The 26,956-nt window shown below is 36.5% G+C and overlaps 1 protein-coding gene and 1 long non-coding RNA gene across 6 annotated transcripts in view; one reads left to right on the plus strand and one right to left on the minus strand.

Annotated features, from left to right (window-relative positions):
* Positions 1-17,846, plus strand: part of DLGAP2 (DLG associated protein 2) — a 433,479-nt gene extending 415,633 nt beyond the window's left edge. For all 5 annotated transcript variants that reach the window (XM_072408410.1, XM_072408412.1, XM_072408411.1 and 2 more), the window contains 3 exons: positions 12,635-12,726; positions 16,549-16,701; positions 17,575-17,846. In XM_072408410.1, coding sequence (XP_072264511.1) covers positions 12,635-12,726; positions 16,549-16,701; positions 17,575-17,793 — 464 coding nt within the window. In that variant the 3' untranslated portion in view covers positions 17,794-17,846. The remainder of the gene's footprint in view (positions 1-12,634; positions 12,727-16,548; positions 16,702-17,574) is intronic.
* LOC140328647 (uncharacterized) overlaps positions 1-26,956 on the minus strand; it is a 64,978-nt gene that overhangs the window by 33,265 nt on the left and 4,757 nt on the right. Inside the window, exon 2 of the long non-coding RNA XR_011920322.1 lies at positions 25,407-25,457. This is a non-coding gene — a long non-coding RNA (uncharacterized lncRNA). The remainder of the gene's footprint in view (positions 1-25,406; positions 25,458-26,956) is intronic.

The raw sequence follows: 26,956 nt of genomic DNA on the forward strand, positions 1-26,956 counted from the left end.
AGTAGTATTTTTTTTTTTCTTTTTTCATTTGCATCACACATGCGTTAGGATTAACTGTAGTAAAATGAAATATAGAAACCATGGTTAGGTATCTCTCTGCACTAAAAACAGTTACTAAAAGTGGATTTTATGAAAAAAATGTTTTACTTTGGTGCAGTTAGGAATTTTTTTTTTTATTTGAATTTCTCGCCTATTATAAAAAAAAAAAAACAATCTCCATATTCTGTTGGCCTGTCATTCAAGAGTAAATATTTTAAAATTAATGCAAGTGTTCGTATAAATTGTTTTATCGTATGTACAACACAAGTAGAACCTTTTGAGTTTATTTTGTATATTTATAGCAGCAACTTGTTATACAACATTTTACAGGGCAATTATCACCATTCACATGCCTCCGGGAAGTCTATCTAATATATCCAGTTCACATCACACCTTGTCTCTGGGGAATACTACCATCTAATATTCTATTTATACCAGAACCTGCTTTTGGCGGAAACTACCATCTAATAGTCTACCACTATTTACACATACAAACTTGCTAAAGACAGTGTAGTCACATTCCTTGTGATTGTGAGAGTAGCTGTGGAAGCCCAGGGAAAACGTCACCTAAATACTGAAAAACACTTAAATTTGGAGAGTATGCTTTTTGGGACTGAAACCCAAGACCCAGTGTTAGCCATATACTCTGGTAGGAGTCACAATACTATATCCATTGCATATACTGTAGAACTGAACACAGAATGCTCCACCACAACAAATCTCTTGAAAGTGTACAAAATCTGAATCATGTCTAGAGCAGCCTTTCTTGACCTTATTAACACAAGGAAATCCCTTAAAATTACTTTCAGGTCTTAGACCGATGGTAATTTGGAAGAATGCTTCTTACATTGCTAGCCAGTGGGAAGAATGTCACCCTTACAGATAGCCAAAAAAATTATTGGTGTCTTTTAAACTGACCTGGGAGACAAAAACCCCTAGCTACTTCTGGAGGACCCCAGTTGAGAAACACTGGGCTAGACAATATACAGTCATATTTATAATCCTTCATAAAGTATCTCTGTTTAAAATCATTTTTAAGTAGGCGTGGCAGATACTAGGACTTAATGTCCGAATATATGACTCCTTTTTTGCTATACAGTATTGTGCATTAGATAGAAATCAAATAGATTACTTGGCATTTTCCATCCCGATGCAATAAATATTACATTACTGGCATAAACAAAGTTTTAAGTTGAAAAAACCTAAAAACTGTCCGAAAGGTTTTTTTAGATATGTCTGTGAAAATGTTTTAATTTAAATAAGGATACACATTTCATCTATTTCCCTTTTTATACACAGCATACATTCCATCACAGTAATAGGATACGGGTATTTTCTTAAGGTCAATGGAGCATTGCTGATATGTATAAAAGCCTACCCAATTGGAGATAGATAAATAACTTCACTATACTGTAGAGTAAGTGTTCTAAATCAGTGGTTTTCTACTCTAGTCTGTAAAGCGGACCTAAAGTGAAAATAAAACACCAGGAGGTAATACTATTTGACAGAAAATACATGCAATGTGTCTTTTGTCAAATAACTAACTCCCAGTCCCCTGGTGGCTTTTTGTTTCAGCTCTAAACTGCACGGTGCACACAGAGCTAGCCAATGGGAATAAAGTAATTTCTGTGTATGTTCCATCATCCACAGAGTGAGGAAGATGGCTGTCTCCACGGAAGTGCACCGTGATGCCAGCGGTGAGGATGGCTGTGCCCTAGGATGCAGAGAAGACAGGTTGGGCCTGTAATCGCTGCAGGGAGACAGCACAGGGTAAATATGTCCCATAATCAGCAAGAATGCTGTGTGTACTTGCTAATTATGGCAGAAGCTCACCACCAAGAAGTTTAGTTCCACTTTAAATAATCCCAAAACTGTATCTTTTCACTCTGATTATTCAGCTGTGGTTATAAATGAGCCTGTGATACTAATTGTATCACTTGTTATTGAAAAAAGGGTTCAAGGGTTCTGCACTGTCTTAAAAAATGGCAACACTTTCCAATTAAAATTTCCAAGAACTGTAACTGCCTTGGCAAAACATGTTTTTTCTGCATATTGGGATTATAGGATTAACATTCTAACAAGTGGTGAACATTTAGTTGTTATTCTGTTCAGCCAGTAAAATAGATTTCATGTTGCTCCCTTTGAAAATTGACCCTGCTTACAGCTGATTACCTAAGGTACACAAAATATGGCAGCAAAATAACTTCAAATAAAATTTATCTGTAATTGTGTGATGGTTATATAACAAAAAGGTCCCAGTTTACTTAATCCCCTGGTAAAAATTGTTACATGAATTATTTATATCTAGATTTTGTGTTGAGGCTTTAGATTTCTTGCTAGATCCACATAATTACTTTATTCATTTATATGTAGTATGTACTCTTTCAGTACGTTCTGGCAAAGAAGCCTTTGTGATATCATATGCATGAAAGGTAATTAAATCCCACTTGATAATGTTTGATGGAAGAAATGCCACCTACAGAATGACAAAATGTATATATGATATGCAATAGAGTGTATCATTGAGATTTTGTTACACAAGCACTAAATTGTGTTAATCCGTATATAATAGGAGTGTCAGCAGAAAACACAAATGTGCTATGAAGGGTACTACAAAGGCCTTTACAATGGCATACCGGTATGCAAACTAACCAATGCATGGGAGACATAAAAAGGACTACAATATGGACAGTAGAATTAGCAAATATATTGGCACACAGAGTTGAATGAAGACCTCTAATGTCAGTAGTAATGACCCGCATATTAGTGGGAGTAATAACTCCCTCTGCCACTGCGTCAGTGGTCAGTAGGGGTAATAAATGCTTGCATCAGTGGTCAGTAACAGTAGTAAATGCTTGTTACTGTGTCAGTGGGAGTGCCTGCAAATAAATATTAAATGTGTAAATATCTTTAAAACTTAGTTCAAACAAGTGATTTATTTGACAATTTGAGGCAGCTCCAGAGCGGCTGCCAGTCACCAAGAAGAGCAAATGGCCATGCTCAGGCCATGTCAAACTGAGATTGTTGGGGTGTTTGGCGGGCAGTCATCAACAGACCCTATTTGTTCTCTATGAGAAGACAAGAGCAGAAAACTGCTTAATGTGGAACGAAACCCACAATTATTGATTTATTTCTGTTTCATTGCTGGACACAGCTTTAGTTCTACTTTAAAGCCTCCTTTTGTGGATGCATTTGACTGCAGTGAGGAACTAGTAACCACTCTGCCAGTGTAAATTAGCTGTTAACGATACACATTGTTCTGTGTATGAGTAGACTTATAGTACATGGTAACCAGTCTTACCCTGCTGGCCTAGGTTCATGCATTGGGTTTCCACCACCCAAACCTTAGATTTGTGTTTCTTTTTAATGGCCTAACATATCATATGCAAATAGCATTACTGTCCTTGTAAAATACAAAAATGTTTGTCTCCTGCTGACATATCTATCAGAAAAACGAGAAACAAGAGTCATTGGCAAGACTGTCACAGGCCTGTGACATTAAATAAGGTCATTAATCAATGCTCTTACAAAAATGTAAACTGTATTTCAGCAGAGCCTATAAAGTTAATGAGCAAAGCTGTGGGGCATAAAATCTGCATTATGTTCTGTGTTCCATGACATTCCTAAGAGCTGTAATTTAGTTTGTTAGACACATAAACAGATTTGTCCCTGCTTAGATACAACTGACATTGGGTTATACGACTTGGCTTACCTTGCAAGATGAGTTTGCTAACATTTAGTTGACTGAGTCCTAAAAATATTATTTAAAGTCAAATTTGTACCCTAAAATTTTACATTATTGTACTACTGCCAACATTCTAGATATATCCGGCCCTAAATCTCAACCCCTATCTAAGAAACTATAGGCAATGGTGAGGGTACCAACATAAAATTGCAGCATTTAGATTATTTTAAATACTGGCATTCTAAATATGAATTAGGAATTTATGTATTTTTTGAGGAAATATATGGATTTTCAAAAGTAAGAAACAGGACAAAAAAAATAAAAAAAAACGGGTTGTGCCATTGCCTTTCGGACTGTAATTCCCAACCTTGGCTTTTCTACTTGGTTACCTGCTTAACTGGAACATGTCAGAACTCCTGATCTAGGTCAGTCATCTCTTATGTATTGGGATGTTACATAAAGGATGGAGACAACGGACATGATGCTAACAAGATCTAAAAGAGGTTGGCAATGGAAGAACCCTTATTTCTGATTCAGCAGGGTCATTTAACAAATAGCATCTGACATTGTAGAAACTGGTGGCTATGCAGATAATTGACATACTACTGAATACATGTGGAGGCAGTACCAGCCTTTTGAGCAAAATGTATTCATTCATAACAATGAATAAGGCATTTTATAATTCTTAACTGAAGAAGGTCCAGTCTGTTTGCAGCTATTATCAAGTGAACATTGAACGTAGATAACACTTGATTGGCTGTTATGGGCAATTCTTTTTTTGGTAATTTTTAATATAATATTGTGAGAAGTCATTGATTTACTAAACAAGTTAAACTGACCATAAATATTTGGAAAATCAATGGTGTTAACCTTCTCATAGAAAGGTTTCCTAATTCATACTGCCTGGTTTGTCTAGGAACTCACAGGCCTTGTATGTGGTTCACACATCTATACTATGTTCATTCTTACCAATAACACATAATAAACATAACAGTACCCATGTAAACCTATTACTTTTTATAAAGCACTAAACACATTGTTGCAGTTTGCATATAGAATATGCTGAATGTCAGATAATGGAAGCAGTGTAAACCTCCTACTATAAAGGAATAGAGTAATAAGAGAAACAACTTCTAGATGCATGTACACATGCATCTTCTTTTGGGTTACACTGTATCATGTAGACACATGTGAAATTACAAATACATTTGTTCCTTTACATTGAATGAAAGGTGAATGACCCTGAGCTACATCTGATGGGGAGCAATGGCCATTTGTGGTTCCAAAAGTACCGAACGTTATTTAAAGGCAGAATAACACACATTATAGAGTAGTTTACCGGTCTTCACAGATATCTTTAATATTTATTTAAGTCTATTAACAAGTTGTTAATTGATATAAATTGGTGTCTGTTCAGTACTATGGTCTGGGTTGGAAATAAAGTCTTTAAACAAGACCAAATATTGTGGCCAGTATTTAGATACTCAAGAACTATAAAGTAATGTTGGTTACTAAGTATATTTTACAAAAAAGGAGGTCAAGTGTTATGTCCAGGAAAAATACAAACATTGCCCTGGTAAAAGTTAAAGCTTGAAACTTTTAAAAAGCTCACATTGCTACTTAAATTGCTACTTTCAGAACTAAGTAAGTAAACTTTTAAAAAAAACTTTTTTCAGGTAGTTCTGTCAGGAAGGTTATTCTAAATGCAAGTTAGTGCTCTTCCTATTGAGAATCAAAAGAGGTATAAAGAATCTCATATAAGCCACTCTATGAAAGAATATATATTTAAAGTAGCCTATAAAGTAGAATTTCAGTCCTATTCTACTCCCACTGGTTTCCCCACACAGAACTACTCCCTGAAAGTAACTTTTACACTTCTGTGAGTATGGTTTACTTGTGGAACGTTTGTAATGATGAACAGGACAGTACACAAATTGTAATATTAGTACTGTTCTCTGCATCATTCTTTGTGAGCCTCTGCAGGTTTAGTGTTGGGGGACAGCACAGGGACATCTCAAAGTGCAATGCTGGTGTATAGATATTGGTAATTAATGCTTTGAAACTTTTCTTTTTTCCCACATATAAGAAGAGAGGAGATGGAGGAAATGGAGAACCACTTTAAAATTTGAGGGAATATATAGTCATGTAAAAAAAATTTTCTGTATATAAATGTCAATATTGATAAGTTTATTGTAGCCATTTAAGTGATCCTGATTTTTATAAACCTTGTTTCTGTGTGTAGTTTGTAAATACAATTGTACGCAGGGGAGCACATTTGCTCTTTACCTATACAATATGTGTTTTCTGCTTAGTAGTTTGACATAATAATTGTGCTTATTGTTCCTTTCTATTGATACAAGTTCAAATCAGCTTTGACTGACTAACAACAATAGACTTCATGGCTTTTATGCTGCAGTCTCAGTACGCTCATGCTGACTATACTGTATAAATATACAGGGAGTAAGATCATCTATTATCTGTAAAGCACAAACATTGTAACAACTAAATAATATAAAAATGTGAATTAAACATCACAAATTGAATTTATGTACATGTTACAGAAACACAAACTGCGAATTCATTACATTTGCTTGACATTTCTGGAGCTGTAAAAAAATTTTCTCCATAGCATCTCTTTCAAATTATTATATGTTACACAGGTGTCAAGTTTTGCATCATTCATTTAAATAAACAATGAATACTGCATTTCATAAAAGACCATTAAGTCAAGGTTATCACTGATGTGGAGGTTGTGGTGCATTTACCACTTCTTCTTGCAGGGAACTGCTATCTCTTGTGAGTTTCCACCAGCTGTGAAATGTGCAGATGTTGGTTCCTTAAGAACTGGCACTGCAGAGCGATTGTTTGAGCAGCTGGCAAGGTGCCAACCACAAGGAGCCATGCAGGATTGCTTGATCCCTGGCAGGATCCTTACAGGTAGTTAGGGCCCAAGAGTCTATGCGACATCAGGTTTTCACCAGGGTACCCTGCAAGGGGTGATGGGCCGATAGCCTAGAGGCCAGTGAGCTCTTTGCTGCTAAATGCCACCAAGTCGCAACCCTCAAGCTCACCCTACCTGAGGAGAAAAGCTGGAGCAGCCTTGGTGTGGAGACAGGCAGTAGGTGAATGCAGTCTGGGGCCAAGCCAGGGTCAGGGCAGGCAGCAGACAAACCTAGTCAGGGTCCAGGCACAAGTCAGGGCAGGCGGCAGGCAGATGTGGTCAGAGTTCAGGCACAGGTCAGGTCAGAAATTTCAAAGAAACAATGCAGGGTATCAACGTAGCTGGTGCAGTCACAGCACCAGCCACCATTACTGCTACTAAACTAGTCCATTACTGAGACTAAACTAGCCTCTGTTGCTTTAAGGAGCTCCTTCACCCTGGGCTGTTTTAGTGTGAGCAAGACTGCCCACAGATTTGTGAGACCGAGAAGTGCTTCATGCTCTGTCAGCCAGAAACAGTGGCCCTGATGTATTAAAGCTCTCCAAGGCTGGAGAGTATACACTTTTATCAGTGAATCTGGGTGATCCAGCAAACCTGTAATGGATCTGGTCCAGTGTTGAAAAAATTTGCTAACAAATGGCAAGTTACTTTTAAGAAATCCATTTTAGGTTTGATGGATCACCCAGCTTCACTGATAAAAGTGTATCTTCCCATCCTTGGACAGCTTTAATAAATCAGGCCCAGAGAGTAGGTGCTGCTCATGGCAGCTCAACAGGGCAGACAGGAGTGGGATGCAGCAGGACGGTTCAGCAGGGACGCTGTGGGAATCGATCCCTGTGTCACTAAGCTCCTTAGTCCATAGGTCAGGGTCTTGTAGTCTCTGGACTTTTTTGCAAACTGATATTTAAGCCCTATCCAGTATAAAACGTATTACCTTTGTCACTTAACTTTCAGATGAGCATTAAAAGCTCTGGTATTCAACTGGTGTTTGACAAGACCCAGCCCTGGAAAAGGAGAGGAAATAATCTTAGTTTAGGATTTAAAGGATTCTCAGGGACAACTGGTCTAACACTAATATTGTTCTCTAATAATGTATTAAAGCCCTTTCATCAAGTCTACCAGACAGGCTTAAGGGTCTGTAGGTTTCATAAGGGAGTTTAAAACACTGATTAAATAAATATTTGCTTTCAACTTAATATTACACTGGTAGTGCTAAAATGTGCCTTATCGATTGATTGATTGATTGATTGATTGATGTACATTTAAATGTTACTCTTTAATTTCTAATTTCTTTAGCACTCTAAATAACATTTATTTTAACTGTCATACTATGTACTATTCAAAAAATGGGTAAGTATGGGTAAATATCTCTTGGATTCTAAAGGAGTAATGAGTGAGGTGAAAACTGATGGTCTACACTTGTGAAACACCTAAACCCAACAACCTCAAATCACCTGCAACACAGCCTTCTGATAATAGCTGGGTACTGGAAACACCACTAGAACACACCCCTACAACAGACTGGAGCATAATCTTTTAGAGTTTTGAGCCTCCAGCTAGTCAAAAACGCAAACGTGAGGCACATTGGCATCTAACAAACTTCCTAAAAGCATCAAAAACTAGGGCTGTGGTATTTCCTTTTATTTTGTAATAATTTTTTTTTTCTTTGGGTGGTATAAGGTTTTCAATAAAGTGCTTTAAAGGAGCAAGGTGTGTGAAAGGCTTTATTCTGTGCACTAAGTTGGTTTGTATCTAGTCACACACATAACTGCATTAGAAATTATATTGGTAATGAACTTTAGGGAATGTGATTAGAATTCAGTAACATAAGACGTTAAAGAGAGCACAAGTGGTTGGTAGGCCGCCTAATGGAACAGGTCATAACATTTCAGAGCAGCACTACAACATGAGAGGAAAGTCACAAGAGGGGAGTAAGTGATTACATCACAGGTGTATACACTCTTTATTGCAAGAGTGAAAAAACAGCCTACTCGTTTTTAAATAAAGTTAATTTCAACTTCAAAATAAAACGTTTTATAGAGAAACTGCCATGGCTGTCAGAAAGCAGTGTTTATTATAATTATTATTAATATTAACAATAAACAGGTTTTATATAGCGCCAACATATTACGCAGCGCTGTAAATTAAATAGGGGTTGCAAATGACAGACGAATACAGACAGGGATACAGGATGAGAGGACCCTGCTCCGAAGAGCTTACAATCTAGTAGGTGGGGGAATTTACACACAATAGGATGGGAGATATGTAGTGGTGGAAAGTAGTGATGGTTTCAAAAGACAGAAGAAGATAGGTAGGCAAGTTTGAAAAAATGGGTTTTGAGTGCTCTTTTAAATGAGTAGGAGCTAGACGAGGAAGACCATTCCAGACGGGTTAGGAGAATACCAGAAAGAAGGATGTTACAGTAGTCCAGACGAGAGATGATAAGAGCGTGTACAAGGAGTTTAGTGGTCTCAGGGGACAGGTAGGGGCGTATTTTGGAGATGTTGCGTAGATGAAAGTGACAGGACCTGGAAATGTTCTGAATATGGGGGGTAAATTAGAGGACAGAGTCAAGTGACACCAAGTCAAGTTGCCTGAGGGGAGGGTCGAATAACAGTGTTGTTAACAGTTAGAAATATGTCGGGGAGATTTGGAATTTGAGGGGGGGATGATGATGAGTTCTGTTTTATCCAGGTTGAGTTTCAAAAATTGGTCAGACAGCCATGATGATATGGTCGACAGGCAGCAGAGACCTTATCTAGGACTGAAGGAGACAGGTCAGGGGTGGACAGATAGATTTGAGTGTTATCAGCATACAGATGGTACTGTAAGCCAAAGGAGGATATGAGACTACCAACAGAGGAGGTGTATAGAGAAAAGAGAACTGGTCCAAGGACTGACCCTTGGGGAACACCAACAGGGAGCAGAGTGGGTGAGGAGGAATTACCATTGAAAGAAACTTAAAGGGAGCGGTCAGACAGATAGGAAGCAAACCAAGAGAGAGCAGTGTCACTGATACCAATGGCGCGCATGATTTGTATTAGAAGGGGGTGATCAGATACAGTGTCAAAAGTGGAGGAAGGATCAAGGAGAAGGAGCAGGGAAAAGTTGCCTTGAGAGTTAGCTCTGATGAGGTCATTGGCCATTTTAGTAAGTGCTCTTTCAGTGGAATGGGCAGCTTTAAAACCAGACTGGAGAGGGTCAAGGAGAGAGTTGGTGCTCAGGTAATCAGTGAGTTTTTTGTAGACAAGGCGTTCAAGAAGTTTGGAGACATATGTGAGAATGGAGGGTAGGTAGGGGTCCAGTGAGGGTTTCTTTAAGGTAGGGGGAATTATGGCATGTTTGAAAGCGCAGTGTCTTGGTGAGCAGAGACATCATGTCTGATTATGTCTATTTTATCTCTAAAGTAGGTGGCTATGTCTTAGGCAGAAAAGGTTGCTGTGGGGGGAGCAGGTGTGAGGTTTAGGAGGGAGTCAATTGTTGAGAAGAGGTTACGTGGGTTGGAAGCTTGAGCAGAAATGACAGTGGAGAAATAATTTTGCTTGGTGACAGTGAGCACAGTGTTGAAGCTTTGTAGCTTGGCTTTGTAGTCCATGAAGTCAGCACTGAGGCCAGATTTTCTCCACTTGCGCTCAGCTGCATGAACAGTCTTTTGTAGCTGTTTGGTGTGATTGTTGTGCCAGGGTCGGGGGTTGGCAGGGCGGGGGTATCGGAAGCTGGCAGGGGCAACTTTATCCAAAGCCAAGGAAAGAGAGTGGTTTAACAGGGTGGCAGCTTCATCTGGGAAGGTGATTTTGGAGAGAGCTGGGGTTAGGGACGCAAGGCAGTTTGAGAAAAGGTTGTGGTCAACGTTAGGGATATCTCTCTGCCATTGACCAGGTCTGGGGTGTGGTAAATGAGGGCAGGAGTTTGATAGGTTGAAGGTGATAAGGTTATTATCAGAAAGGGGAAATGGTGAGTCGTCAAGGAGGGTGAGGTTGCAGAGTTTTGAAAATACCGGGTCTAAAATGTGTCCGGCTATGTGTGTGGGGGCATTGATGTGCTGTGTGAGTCCAAATGAGGAGGTAATGGAGAGCAGTTTGGCTTAGGAGGGAAGGTTGGGCTCATCCACTGCAACATTAAAGTCACCAATGATGACGGCAGGCAGGTCATGGGAAAGAACATGTGGGAGCCAGGAGACAAAGTTATCCAAAAATTGTGATATTGGGCCAGGGGGGCGGTAGACAACAGCAACACTGAGGGGTAAGAGGTTAAAGAGACGGACAGAGAGGACTTCAAAAGAGGTGAAAGCGAGAGAGGGTGGGGAAGGAAGGACTCTGTATGTACAATTAGGTGATAGAATGGGACCCACACCACCCCCTACTTTGTTGCCAGGTCTAGGGGTATGTGTTTTTTTTTTGCCAACAGATCGGGCATTCCATAGACTGCCAGAGAAAGGGGGTAAGAACTTATGGGTAGGGTGAATAGGGATGAGGTTAGGAGAAGGGAGTGTCTTGCTAAGAGTATATGAAGGGGGAGGCAGTGTGGCGGACCAGGGTTGGGTGAGATGTCACCAGAAAGAATCAGAGAAAAAAGGTGCAGGAGCACAGACCGAGAAATCAGGGGAGTGAAGGAGCAGAGAGACAATGAGTTATCAGACTGGGGAGGACAGGGAGTAGTGCCAACAAAGAGAGAGCAGGGTGAATAATACATTTTTACAGATAGTTGCGAACCATATGCATACATTAAACAATGTGGCAAATTAAAGTCCATGAGAGGCAGTCCTGTAATATGGGTTAAAGTGAGGCTTGTAACTTTCCTGAGTTCCAGGAGTGGGATATGATGATTCGATCAAAGAGATGGTTTGATGACATACTAGTATGGCATACTCAGAATGGCAGCAGCAGAGGATGTGTTGGAGTTCAGGTGGATAAATCAGTCCAAAGGCAGGAGATGGGAGTGACAGAGTAAAATAGTATGTCCAAATCTGTTCCAATTCATGTTTTAATTCCTAGGATTATTTCCCATTGCACTTATAATTTTGGCACTTAAGATTTGGGCACGTAACCAGGGTCCCAACGTGACCTTGCCTTTTGTTTAAATAGAAGTGGTTTGGGCCCTGATTATGGATGGACTGATGGACAGTGTTTGTAGCATGGTAAGGGAAAGCAACCATTATACTGGCTAAAGCTTGTAATGAAAAGGTTGTCTTGGTGGCATTAAATTACTTATTGCTCCATATTTGGATTAAGTGTGATCTGATTAAAATATAGCAAGCCAAAGGATCTTGGTTCAAGTGATACCCTTGTGTGGAAATATGTAGTTTTTCAGTCTCAAAAGCTTGCATTTTGACCTACAGTATCCAAAAAAGGGTATCACTTGAACTACAAACTTTCTAAATTAAAATATATCATTTGTTAATAGGTATAAATGATTTAGAAATACTGATTTCTGTGTATACGTTGGAAATGTATATGGACAGATATACTTGTATACAGAGGGGCAGACATATTTGTATACATATGCAGGATAAGTTTTCTGCTTGGTTAAACTGCAATATGATCATACCTCACGGTATCATTTTTTACAGGTGTGTGTGTCAGGCTTGACCTAAATGAGGACTTCCAGATCCCTACAAGGCTAATGGAGCTTACCAAAAAAGCACTAAGCAAATAGAACTAAAATACAATTGGGTAGACGATACTAGACAAAGCATTTAAAATTCTGCTTGTAAAATATTCTTTGAGAGAGTAAAAACTTTAATTCTTAATTGGCAAACTTTTAACCCCTTTATTTCTTGATTTCTAATTGTCAGTCAAAATGATTCTAAAAAAAATTGAGCCTGTTTATGGTCACTTAGTTTGAGTCTGGTTGTTAGAACTCAGACAATACCAGCTCCAACATGATTAAACCTTTTAATCAAATAAAACTTTGTTGTTGTTGCCTGCCATTTTGTTGAAAGGGAACTAATGTTTTCTTCCTCTGTGTAGATCTAGGTAAAATCCGGAGTGCAGTGGGAAGCGCACAGCTGCTCATGTCACAGAAGTTTCAGCAATTTTATTGGCTTTGTCAGCAAAATCTGGTAAGACAGTATACAAAGTTATGATTAAAATAATGTTATTGGGTTTCTAATTTAGAATCAACTTTATTTTTAAGTATCACTTACTGTCCCTCAAAGATTCTCACTATCTAATGTCCCTAACATAAATTAGGGCCAATTTGTGAGGAAGCAGATTACCTACCAGATTGTTTTTCTTATGTGTTAGGAACCAAAATGCCTAAAATAAACCCACACAAACACAAGGAAAACATACTAAGAACACGCGGATAAAGTCCTGGCTGAGATTTTATATCTGGGTTCCTGGTGCTGCAAGCCATTCTATTGTATAAACCTGTGATAAATATTTAGCATGACAATGTATTGGCTTACGCAGCATCTTAGCTTTTATATAAAAAATCTCTACATACATGAGATAATCAGTAATTTTATTAACATAAAAGAGTTACACTGAACAAGTTATACAATATGCAAGCTAAAAACATGTCCTTAGACTATGTTAGGGCCATTTAATTGTGAGCTCCTCTGATGGATATTAGTGACATGACTATGCTGTCATATAAATACATGATAATAATTTGAATATTTAGAAATACTGTTTATCTTGAAGGCATATTATGAGTTTTTTAGAGACTGCATTGAACAACAGCTGCATGTATCATATTAGAATAATACGTTTAGTTGAAGGGTAAATTACCATAAAAGCAAAGAATAAACTCCAGAGCTCCTGCAACTGACTAATTGTGGTATATATGAAATACTAATATTAAGAATTTCAAATGTATTTCATATTGAATGTATTTCAAATTGAATACATTCTTTAAAAGTGTAATCATGTGTTTAACTTTTTGAAAACTGACAGGTTATGCAGTCCATGCTACTACTATTATTTCATAATTCTATTTGTACCAAGTGTACTGATCTTCTCAATGATGTTAGGTAACCCTTTAAAGTGGAACTGCATTTGCATGACTCACCTATCCGTGTTCCATTGTAGGGTAACTCCATCTTTCTCTTCTTCCTCCCAGAGGTGATCTTCAGCCATGATTGGCTGTGGCGGAATAATGTAGCGCACGATGGTGTGTGGCAGTTCATTCATTCCCGGCAACACACAAGGGAAGCTGGGTTTCCCTGGCAACCAAATCCGACGCTGCACATGCACATGTTAGCTTTGTCACCAGAAACCCTGAGCGATCAGGCATGTAAGATATATTATTCCAGAAGGGACATCACCTGTCCCTTTCTGCTATAAGACCTGCCTAAGTAAGTAAGCAGCCAAAATAAAGGCTGGATGAAGGACTTTTGTAAGTAAGGAAGTATTTTAGAGAAGGTACCACAATATGGAATAGACTGCAGAGATGGAGACATACTAGGAGGTTAAACCTTTCTGTAGGGTCTGTAGGGTGGTTGAACTTGATGGACTTTTTTCAACTTGAATAATAATATAATGTAACTATATGCAACTATGGCTCTAATTTATTAAATATCAATGAGATAAAGCAGGAAATGTATTCTCCACCTGGACATTCCTAGCAATTATGAAAATATCATGTTTAGGATTTGTGATTAACATGTAAAGTCAGAGATTTAATATATCACAAAATGCCGAAAATGTTCTCTTTGTTTATTCTCTTTGCTTCAAAATCACCCATCTCATCATCCAAATAAATTCTGCCAACTGCTGACCCCTTTTATATGTTTTGAGCAATACTGTTTCCTAACTTCTGTCAATATAAAACAATAACTCAGGAGTGAAAGACAGTGATAACTCTGTAACCATAGTGGCAGATATAGAAGTAAACCTCACCTCATTTTTAATAACAAGGGACAGTATGGGAAGAATTTAGCTTACCAGTTTCAGTTTTAGTTGCGGAATAAAACTGGAAATCTCTGAGGAGACCCACGTATTCACAGAAAGAACATGCACCGTGTCTCAGATGACAATCAGAACTTCATTATACTTCAGATGATATGTCATCGCTTATTGGAAGATACATGGAAAATGTTGATTTGTAACTGGTCAGATTTACTATGTTTTATTATATTCTTAAACTTTACCAAATGTTCCCATGAGTCCAAACAAAAGCATGTTTTAGCTGCCTATAAATAGTTGAAAACAACATGAAACATCTAATGCATTCAGAGATGCTCTTAAACTTCTACTAAATGTTTATGAAATATTTGCAACTGATTAACTTATAATGAGTGCACTCCACACTTGCTGTGCTATTGAGATACATGGTAAATGTTGGTTGCCCAGCCTGAAAGATCACAGAAATATCTTTTATCTATGGCCCAATTATGGTTTTATGTTATACTTGGTATTGTTAACTTTCTTAGCCAAAATACTGAATTTATTACATGCATGCCATATTTATTTTTATGTAGTATAGTGAAGAATTAGTTCAAATGTGCATAGAAGAGGGAGACACTGCTCTCTAGTGGAACTGTAGTATAATTACATCAGTAAAGATAACTAGAAAAGGTCTCATGAACAGGGACATTTTTCAGAAATATAGTGCAGCATGTAAAGATCACTAAATCTTTAGGGAGATTTCTGTCAATATACTTAGGAACTTGAGGTTAAAGATAAATAAAATCTGCTTAGACCTATCGACTGAACATTATGGAGTCTGTTTATAAATATTTTCCAATATTCATACAGCTTTTACCCAATATTCACACATTTTTCTAAATAGATCCAGTTGTACAAGTCCTTTTGAAGCGTGCAAATACACTGATTGGGATTTTAACAAAATATTTGCTATACACAAATATTTATGCCTATTCTTGACTAAACTTCTTTATGTACTTCCCAAGCAGTTGATTGAACACTAGCTTACCTTATCAATATTAACCCTACAGAAAACATAACTGTGTAGCTGCCATGGCAAGTACAATAACATCACTGTTCTTGAAGTCTAGATGAATCTCATATACATTAGTGAACTCTATGGTATATTTTCTTTGTAATTTTTTTCAAACCCAACAATTTTTACTAGCAAACCATGTTATTTTTTTCTTGTTTTATACTAAAACTGATCTTGATGCAATGCTAAGCATCCTCCATCCTTATTCTTCTAACAAGTATCATCACACATGAAGCTCCAGTACCAGGTCTTTTCTCTTCCTATAATTATAACAGTCGTGTCCACATAGCTGCCTGAATGATGTGCGCACTTCCAGCAAACTGTTTAGCAGTGTAGTCCTTAAAGAATCCACTAGAGGATGCTGCAACAATAACCTCATTCCAAGTGTACTGTAAAAGACCAGCCAGCGTGGGCACATCTGCACTCAGACAGTATATGGTCAAGGAACCTAGATGATAGATTTAGAGTATAGTTAAAAAAAAACATGCAGGATGTGTTGAAGAAGTGCACATCCATACATCTGCTACCAGTCCACAGCTTATCTGCTGCATCCTTTCCCAAATATCCTGAACAGATAGCACCTAGGATCATCTATTTACTGCTTTTTCTTATTCTACCTGGTATTTGGATCAGTTAACACTCTATCTCCCCTTTCTTTTTTCCATTTGTCAGCTCCTACTCTGCCATGTTTCATGGTCCTTTTGTCCTGATCTTTGTCACCAGCCAAATTATTATGTGATTGAGCAGTACGAAATGATGTATTATAAAAGTTATTCGTTTTGTAAAAGCATAGCCATGGTAGAACACAATTATCAGTTGCAGTATTAGCTGCAGTGTTTCATATATCATTGAACTATTTGTACCACAGTTAACATTAAAAAAGATTATTACTTTTGTGCTATATGGGTAATATTATAGCACTGTTTGTATGAAAGAGTTATATTGACATTCTGTTTCTCTGTCCTATTAAAATAAGGATCCAAGTGCTATGCCCAGACCGACATCACAGGACCTAGCTGGATTTTGGGACTTGTTGCAATTATCTATTGAAGATGTAAGCATGAAGTTTGACAAATTGCACCAGCTAAAAGCCAATGACTGGAAGCAAATTGATTCTCCCGAGAAGAAGGTACAAGCACAAAAATCTGTGTAGACTACAGCGTGTAAACAATTTTAATAAAGTATCACCTCAACACAATCCTATCTTTGTTACAGTACAACTGAAGGCTCCTGTATGACAGTTTAAACAAGTAACATATCCCATTACTATGTGCTAAACAAGCCTCAAAAAACAACCAAACACTTACCTGACTGAGCCAAATCCTCCTTTGTGTCTCACACATTTCCCCTACCAGACACTGCAAATCACATGGGATATATTTAAGCTACGGAGGCAATGCTATCATACCAAAAGGCAGTAGGCAGAACTATATGTGACCAGGCTAAAATACAGACTGCAGGCTTGTAAATCAGCAGTTACAATGCTGATAGCTCTGCAAAATGTTTTTCATCCAACTGTAGTACAATCACCCACAAACTAGATGATAGTTGCAACTCTGCTCTGAATCCAGTAACATCATTGCCACGCTAACAGAGAGACATGTATTGACAGTCTTCATTGGCCAACTCAATAGTATTTTTGGGATTTTCAGGAGCACTAAGAGAAAACTGTAGGTGCACATACATATTATCAGATCCTTTTTAAAGGAGTGACCATAATTCTGCTTTAAGAAAATTCTTAGGTATCCAGGTATTTTTCTGCCTAAGTCTCCCTGAGATGTCACTTCGGTTTTGAACATTATACATAGACCTAGCATTTGGAGTCTACTCTACTATACTTCATTTATGTTGGGAAAGAAAGAGCTGTATTTGAAATCATTTTAACCCTATATTAATGAAGTATTTTTTTACTCTGTATATATTTACAATATGAATAAACATAGAACCAGTATAACACATGTTACATTTAAATGTTAAATACTAATTTTTTTCATTTTTTTAGGATGACAAGAAACCCCCACCTCCAATACCAAAGAAACCTTCCAGGGGAAAATTCCCCATCACTAGAGAAAAGTCTCTGGACCTACCTGACAGACAAAGACAAGAAGCTAGAAGGCGGCTAATGGCAGCAAAAAGAGCAGCCTCTTTCCGGCAAAATTCAGCCAGTGAGCGTGCAGACAGCATTGAAATATATATACCCGAAGCCCAAACTAGGCTTTAAGAACAAAGAACTTCTTAGATCTTTTTTAACCAATATGCTTGTACAGTTTGTAGCACACACTACTGACCATTTGAATCAATTGCTACTGAATATGCCCTTGTCATTTTGCTCTTTGTGCCATACACACAGTGGAATGCTTTTTTTTTCTTTTTTTCCTCAGAGTTTGCTAAACTCATAGCAAAAAATGTTGTTGTTTTGCAAATCATGTCTGACTTCAATCAGCTACATGCATAGGGCTTGTTGAGACCTGATTCTTCAACATGTTCTCAGAGGACAACGAGAAAAACCTCTCAAGATGGAACCCAGCATCAATTCTTGGATATTTCTATTTTTATAAATGATGTGATAATTAGGAACAAGAATAACTAAATGGGTACATCTCACCACTCACTAGAGGCATTAGCTATTAATAGTAGAAGGTGCTACACTTTAGACATGCAGGGGGTAAGAATGCATTGTTTTCTGACATTTAGGTTCAACTTAGATAGGTACTGATGCTGCTTCTGTAGGCACTGCTGTGTTGCGTTATGCAACCACATGTGTTCTTGTATAGATTATCTACCAGTATCATTTCAAAACATTTGGATCCTGAAAAATAAATTGCCTAACATCCAGCTGCCAACATCCGATACAGAGCCCTCTGCTGGGTGGACAGTTTCCTCTCTCCATCCAACTTTGTATTCTCAGTGCAAGAAGACTCCTGGAGAATACAGATGGAAAGAATGTGAATGCCTTAAGAGAGAAAAGAAAGATTTTTTTGACCCAGTAAATTAAAGGGATTCTAGAATGTCCTTCCATGGACCCTATATTTATGTTTACATTTTTGTTTTGTTTTTTGTTTTTTTAGTAAATTATTTTCTCATTTGCGGTGTAACTTTGTGTGTTTGATAAAGAAACACACAAAGCTGCTAGTATGTTGACAGGGCATCCATGAAAAAATATATAAATGTTTGCTGTTTAAAATTCCAGTTGTGATGTGGTAAGCAATTTAAGAATCATGAATATCAGTGGTAAATATATTTCTGTTATAATGGTTAATTTAGGGTACAGTAATGGTGAAGTGTGATTTACACCTGTAATTTATTTTTCATAAATATTATTTTATTTTCCTTTATTTCTTATAAGAATTCTATAATTTGATTGTTTCAGCAAATGACTGCAAGGGACACACAATCATCAAATATAGGGAATGTAGCAGATTAATTTATTCATGTGTCCATTTAAATGTATGCAAAACATAAATAGGAACAACGAAACCTCAGATTTTATTTATTTTAATTTCCTGTCAGGTGAATGTCCCATTCTGTTTTGTCAAAGTTCTTCCTTTTTTTGGTGTAGCTTATTGAGGGTGGGGTCTGATGACAGGTTTGCAATAAATTATGCAAATAATTACCAAAACCATACCTGTTCATCCTATAAAGATGAATACGGTTTCCCACCTTTTAAGAATATCTTCCTAGCAGCTAACTTACAACATTTCTCCTTTGATCGTTATTCACTAGCTAACAGGAAAAAAACATATAGGTATCAGATTAGAATGGATTTTGCCAATTATGGTTTCCATTACAAAAATGCAAAGCCTTCAAACCTGTCACTTGACTGGACCCTCAGATAAAGGGCTCATTTGTCACAGTTACTGCTCCTGCTTTAGGAATATGCACTGTTGTTGGTAACGTGTTTCCTTCCAGACATCATGCACTTGTCTTCTAGATTCTGATTGTGCTAAAACCATCTGGCCAGCTATTAAAAATTCATAAGTTTTTTGGAAGACATATTGATTCTAATTTAGCACATGAGAAAATAAATATATATCAGCCCCAAAACTAGAGGTCACAGCAGTCTGACCTCCCAGTGGTTACACTTTCTCCTCATTGTTCAGATATGGAGACATGTTTGTATTTTACTTGCCTGTCTTGTAACCTGCAGGTAGCAGAATTGCTGGGTATATTTTAAATATTTTTTAAAAATGCTAAATGCGCAACTTTTAATGAAAATTTCCATAACCACTCACATTCCATCTTCATCTTTTAATTATTATCTTCTAAAAATCGCCATTTTATTGGAAAACCCAGTAGGAAAACTAAAAAACTAAACTAAACCGGTCGATAAATGATGGGCAGACACTACTTTCATCTCAAAACTGATGTTCCAGAGTTGTATAAAATTATTTTTTTATTATTAGAATTGAAAATAAGTACATTACCAAAGCAAATGAATGTAAAGTTGGTTATTTTTGGGCAATGTTAAAGCCTAAATAATATTAAGGCTTGGTGATTTATTTACTTTTATTCTATTAAATACATCTGTCCCCAAAACAGGAGCTGACTTTATGAAAAATGTGAATGTACTCATTCCTTGTTCATATGTAATATTGGGTTTGGTGCTCTTGGGCAGGTTTGCTAAGGTGCACATATAGAGTTTTACAATCATGCAAAGATATTCAGGTACAGGAACTAAAATAATAATAATATGAATAAAAATAGAATGTTGCAAGCTAATGATATTAGCACAGCCATTGATGTTGAAGTTATTTCCATTCCTTTGAAACCAATTTGACATTTGAAATGCCAAGTGCTAATTACACCTTCAAACAAATGTATGTAGATATTGCATTTCAGTATTCAATACATAAAAATCCCACATTGGATGGGTTCCTAATAATCAAAAGGTCAGTCTAATGATGATAGGGTTTTGGTCATGGGGACTTTATTTGTAAGATGCCTACATTGAGTTTTGGATCTGCAACAATTCTGTGGTTTGTTGGATGTTATAGTATAATGAATACAGTACAGAATGCTGTATCATGTCATGAAATTCCAGGCAGGCAGGAGCAAAATTAGGACTTATGACAGGAGATTTTTGCATACAAGGCAGGGCAAAGGGACAGTGGCTTTGCAAAGGAGCACCAATAACCCACTGGTAGTCCCCTTGCTAGCGATATTCTATGGCTTCTTTCTCACAGCCATCAAAGTTACTCTGTGTTATAGATGAACATTTTACTTCCTCCCAGGTAACCGTTCTAAGGTCTAGCAGCCAACTGCTAGGCCCAAGTATTGTCCAGTGACAGAGGGAGTGGAGGCAGGTCATGGTCCCCCTTGCACATAACAGCCAACACTGAGGATAGAAACGTTTACAATGATAAAGGAAAAAGTAGAAGTGCTGGCAAGGTGATAAATACTGTGTCAGACAGATAGTGCCATTACTCACCTTCTTCTTTCTCCAGTTCCCTACCCTTTGTTATTATATCATGACAACTAGGATTGCGTCCCTAACTGCAAAATTTTAAAAAAATTGCAAAGTTAAAAACTGCCCTATTTCTGTAATGACTCCACTGTAAAGTTTGGGTATGGAAATTGATCCCCATGTTTTAACTGCTTTTCCTATTATCAAAGTGGATATTGTGGCTAGTTACATACGGTATGGTACGTATGATACTTTTATACATAAATCCCAGCAGGTCTACTAAATCAGTTGTGTTGGATGTAGCTTTTATGGGCTAAGTGCAGCTCTGTAGCATATGTACATATTTAGGTGCACCTTACCAAATCTGGAAGGTAAATAGCTTTCTTGTGCCACAAATATCTGCATTGCACTATCAATCACATCTGCAAATAATCCTCATTCTTGGCACTGCATGATTCATTAATAAACACACCACGTAGATTGTTGCTAAATATGGACTGCTGTAAATACTTGTAAGTACAATATAATAACATAGCATTATATAACCAAGTACTTCCATTTCTACTGCATTTTAAATATTCAGGGTAAAATTATGTTTTTCTTAAATTAAATATTTGCTTTATAATAATTGTACCTTTTCAATGACTGACATATAATAACAGACAGCTGATTTGATACAAAAATATGCTATAACAGCCTTAGATTTCCACTTCATTACAAAGAGTATCCTTAATGATACTTCAGAATTGCTATAGTGTTTAATTATCGATACTTCTTAATCTGAACACTAGGATACTTAAATGTAGAAAAATCTGAAGTGTCCATACCTGACTGATATCTGACCATAGGGAAGCTTGTCTACTATTCTACCCATTTTCATGTAAAGCTATAAAAGGAGGACCACAGCACCAGAGACATTTATGTCTAGTTTAAAAAACATGTCTAGCTACCACTTATTTCGCTCAGACCCTCCATCACCCTGTGGTCTAGTCACTAATGTTACTGCAATAGTTATTTCAAAAGCACCATATTTTATATTTGGGTTTAATAAATGTAATTTATCTTCAGCTAAAAGATGACAAAAACTTTACAGAAAATAATTCAACACTTAAAACAATGTATTTGGATTTAGTTATAATGTATGAGCCAACGTCATTGTTATACTGAAACATATCAAGAGCCTACAGGAAAAAAACTTTATCAGTAGCTAATTAATTTTATAAACCACTGTTTTGTTTTTTTTAAAGTAAATCAAGTTTAAGTTGAGTTATATTTATTGTCTATTTATGTTTTTACAAAAATAAAGTTGGATGTGCCAAATACAAAAGGTTAAAACCCCTGTTTTGCAGTATTGGGGAAGTAGAATCTAATTAGCCTGTTTTATGCAATTTGCACTTATGAGTTCTGGCTTCCAAAGTGTTCTGAGAATGGTTAACCAGTAACAATTAAAAATGTATTATTCGATTCTACCCTCTGATTTTCACATCAATAAGCACTTTATAGGTTAGCATCCCAATCAGTCTGTCATATGCTTGACGAATGAAAGTTGCAATGTTAATCCAATTGATTCTTGTACTAAGAGATTCATAGAAAGCAAATACTAAACTAAGCATGGACTGTATATGAAAGTATAAATACATAAGCATGTTTCACCTTGGATCCTTGTTATCCTAAAAAACTATTAGTTAGCAGATCACTGACTAGATGGAAATGTTGTTAAATCAGATCTGGCATATCCAGAAGTTTGTATTACCAAACCGCCTTAAAGTGTAACTGAAAGCAAAACTATAAAATGGATGAATGTTTATGTGTTAAAATATATATATATATATATATATATATATATCAATTGTATTTCTGCTTATATGTATATGTATATCATTATAAAAATAATGACAAAAGGAGTACCTAAAAAGCAATGTTTGTTATGTGCTGTCACTAACATTATAATAACATTGGATTGCTGTAAAGTAGGTTGCCTATATTGTCACAGGCTGTGATGATAATGCTCCTTATTTGCAGTCTCTACTATGGTATTAAGATGAGAAATTACCGATGGGGTGGGCAGAATAAACAGACCCCTTTACCAAGTAACTAACAAGAAAGATATCTAGAAAGGGGGAATATTTGTATTTTCTGCTGCAATGCCATCTACCATCTCAGTCTGCCACTGAATTCACCTATTATAATTCATGTCTATTTCATCTTTGATGTAGTTTAAGGTACCCGTTATAATGTTACTTTTTAAGAAGTAATAAAAAAGATTTTCTATCTCATTTCCAATGTTCCAAGTGAAACAATACATCGACAGAAGCTATTTGTAGTGAAAGCCGCAAGGAAAAAAATGGGCTAGATTTACTATCAATAGAAAGTTAGACTTCCTATATGTACAATATAATAAATGGTGGTGCATTTTACAGAAGATAGCCGCATACAGTACTAGGATTAAGTTGCATCTAAAAATGCCACCTCTCTGTAACTTGTCTATTACTTTATCTCTCTATATTTCTGCATTTACTGCCGTTGGAGATAATCACTGATGGCTGAACAATTAGATGACAACTGTAAGTCGTCCAATTAGAGGACAAAAAATGTAGTAAGTAATTTAAAAAAATATTACTCCTATCACTAAATGTTGTAATTAGTTCTAAACCTGAACATTTTCAAGGTGGCACTATTTCATGAACAAAACAATTTAACATATAAGTCTTTGAAACAAACAAGGAAGGGCAATGAATATAAAATGATTTGTTTAATGAGCAGGGATAGCTCTAATGTTACTTATTTAAATATCCTCCTTTAATGAGTGCCAAAATAGGAAAAAAAATAACCAAATGACATACAAACATACAAGCATTATTTTTATATCACGGAAGGCTTTTTTTTTTTATCACACTCCATTATCATGACCTAGTTTTATATGCTTTGTATACAGGGAGAAGAACTGGGTATATTATACTAGCTGTTTATAGGTCTAAAATCTAGGCAATCAAAAATGGTTGCAGATTGCCATGATTTCGACATCTACTACAGGTAGTACTATTACCAGGTTCTGTGTTCATTATGGGCTGCTAATCAAACTAAAATAGTATGTAAAAGAGGAGCCTGTGTGGCTAGAGCTAGAGATGACTGAATATTTACATTGCTGAGTTCAAGGTATTATACTGTTTCCAGATAAAATTATTACAGCTAATTGCAGTTCAAAATACATGTTCACACAAATCAATAATGTATCCTATTATAAAGAATTAAAATAGAAGTACCTCATATTGTTCATGTGATAAGGTTCCTATAGACTGCAATTAAATCCATTCTTTAGAAAAAGTCCTAGTAGCACCTTTAATACACAGACTATTAGTTTTAATGAGCATATTGTCTAAATAAGGAACAATGTTTATCTGTCCTATATGAAATGAGACTTCAGTGTTGCTGAGATGAATGTATTTCTAATGTATGTATTGCTAATAAAAAATATAAATGGAAAATAACAAACACATTTCAAAAGACGGAGCCTTTTCTTTAAATTTCCACATCTACAGTAGTTAATCAGTTAGATAATGTCAATATTTAATTCTTTATTGACTCAGGACATAATTATTCCAAATTCCTGCTTCCATTCTAAATTTATTTTAAGATCACTGATTTCTTTGGATGCTATTTCAATTTCCCATTTTAGAACTATTTTGTCAAAGCTGACATCTTCAAAGCTAGCTTTGCTAATAAAAAAAAATATATAAAGTTTTGCATTGTGTTTTTCCATCATGAAAAGCTGAAACTCTTAAGGGTCTATTTATAAAGCAGTGAATTTGACATTTACTGAAAATTTATTTGGTGGAGAATCCTTCAAGTCAACGTGTTTTCAATGGCAGTGATTGATTCTCCTCCAGAGAATGTTTTTAAAAATGTCGGATTCGCTGCTTTATAAGTTCACCTTAGCCTTGAACTTTGCCAATAAATTTCAGTGATCTCTGCTTTTCCTAGGAATTATACTATTATATGTAATTACAAATCACACAAATATACAAGTCTTTGTAACAATATAGTGCAAAGTACACCAATGTGCTCTTAACTGTTGTAACCAGATAGTAATAGAAGTTTCATTAGAACAACTGACAGATTGTATATTAAGAGTATTTATGGAATAAAAAAGAGCAGTGAGAGTGAAATATTTACACAATATAGTAACCCATAACAATAATCATTTTTCAGTGAAAGCATTGGGTTAAAGCCTATTGTTTTTTTGCCTTATTAAACAAGGCTGATTAATTTGCAACATGTGCACACTATTTGCGCCATGTTATAAATTAAGTCTAATAACATCTGCTGTGCAATTCAAAGAGGTGTAGTTTCCAAACATATACTGCAGCATTACTGCTTAAAAGCATTCATAGTTATTCATACTAATTATGTGAATAGCATTTTGCTATTACCTGTTTTTACTGTATAATCAATAAACCAGCCACTATTATTTCAAACAGGGCCTGTAAGAAAAGCAAATGTTATGAGTTAATTATATTGTATTTATTGAAGTATGAAAATTACAATTTTATTGACATGTATAATTCATGATTTGTTTCTCCTTTGCTCCAATAGAAGAATATATAAATATAAATATATAATATATATAATGTATACATAATGTCTACTGCTGGTGGTAAAATGTTTTCGGTACAGGATTACATTTTTAAGTGCAATATATATACATCTTTTTAAACCGGTAACATTCTATCAACAAGGGCAGCAAAAAAGCCATGTTTACCTATCTATTGTATATATTAATAGCTGAAAACAATAAAATGATGTTTCTAAGAAATTTATTGTTTTGAATGTGGTGTGTAAACTTACTGCTTAACATCCACCAAGGTCAACCGCACCTAAAATGGTAAAATATTTGATAATTTATTATTAATCATGACAGTCATTAAAGAAATAGTAGGGTCATTTGGGGTGGGGCCTTTCAAATACTACAAATAGGATCATGAATAGTCAGTGAAACAGTCATTTATGGTTGCAACATAATTTAATTGAAACTTTTATTTTGTGAGTTAACAGGTCTTTCCAGAGTTAAACATTTATCTAATGTTGCAATGAAAAACTTTATTTATTTAATTTTCTTTCCTTGACAGGCTCAGTGCCAGTAGACTAATGAAATAATCCTGCGTCTTTAATTCTCATAGGATCATGAATCAATACATTTTAAAATAATAAACATTTTAATATTAAAAAAAGCTAAATACTGAAAAAAAAAGCATAAGGATGTTACAGACGGAACTTTGTGTCCGAAGCAGTGGTTAAGCCAGCCGATTCACCACAGCAGTGAGACATGAGCATGTGCCTTGAGTATCAGGTAGCTACTCTGCACATCACCTCCAAAAGCAAAGTACCAGTCTCTTCCTGAGAGGAAAATATATATATATATATATATATATATACATATTGTGAGGGGTTACGCTCAGGAACCCTGCTGGGTTCAAAGGACACTTGTCTGGTTCATCCAACTCAGGTCACACACCGAGGTATCAGCCTTAAGCTGGCTTGCCGCCAGGTTTATTGAAGGTTGCAGATAAAATAAAAAAAACAGCAAATGAAAACCTTGCCTGTCCGGCACTTAATATACATCAGACGTCCCTGTCTATCAACTGGAGGGCTTCTCCCTGTCAGCTCAAAACCAAGCTTTCAGCAACCTTCTACTAACTTTTGAGCTCACTCACACAGGCCGACTTGAGCTCACTCACCCAGACCGACTGTCTGAGTCTCCCAGCAGAGCTCCCTCACACAGACCGACTGTCTGTGTCTCCAAGCAGAGCTCCCTCACACAGAACCCGTCTGTGTTTCTCCAAGCAGAGCTCGCTCACACAGTCCACCTGTCTGTGTCTCCAAACAGAGCTCACTCACTGAGCTCCTGGCTGTATGTTATATCTCTACACTCAGTGCTTCTTTATTAATTAGAGTCGTCCACCTGCTACTTCACACAAGAGAG

The sequence above is a fragment of the Pyxicephalus adspersus genome, chromosome 4, assembly GCF_032062135.1.
Source record: "Pyxicephalus adspersus chromosome 4, UCB_Pads_2.0, whole genome shotgun sequence".
In the NCBI taxonomy this organism is placed as follows: domain Eukaryota; kingdom Metazoa; phylum Chordata; class Amphibia; order Anura; family Pyxicephalidae; genus Pyxicephalus; species Pyxicephalus adspersus.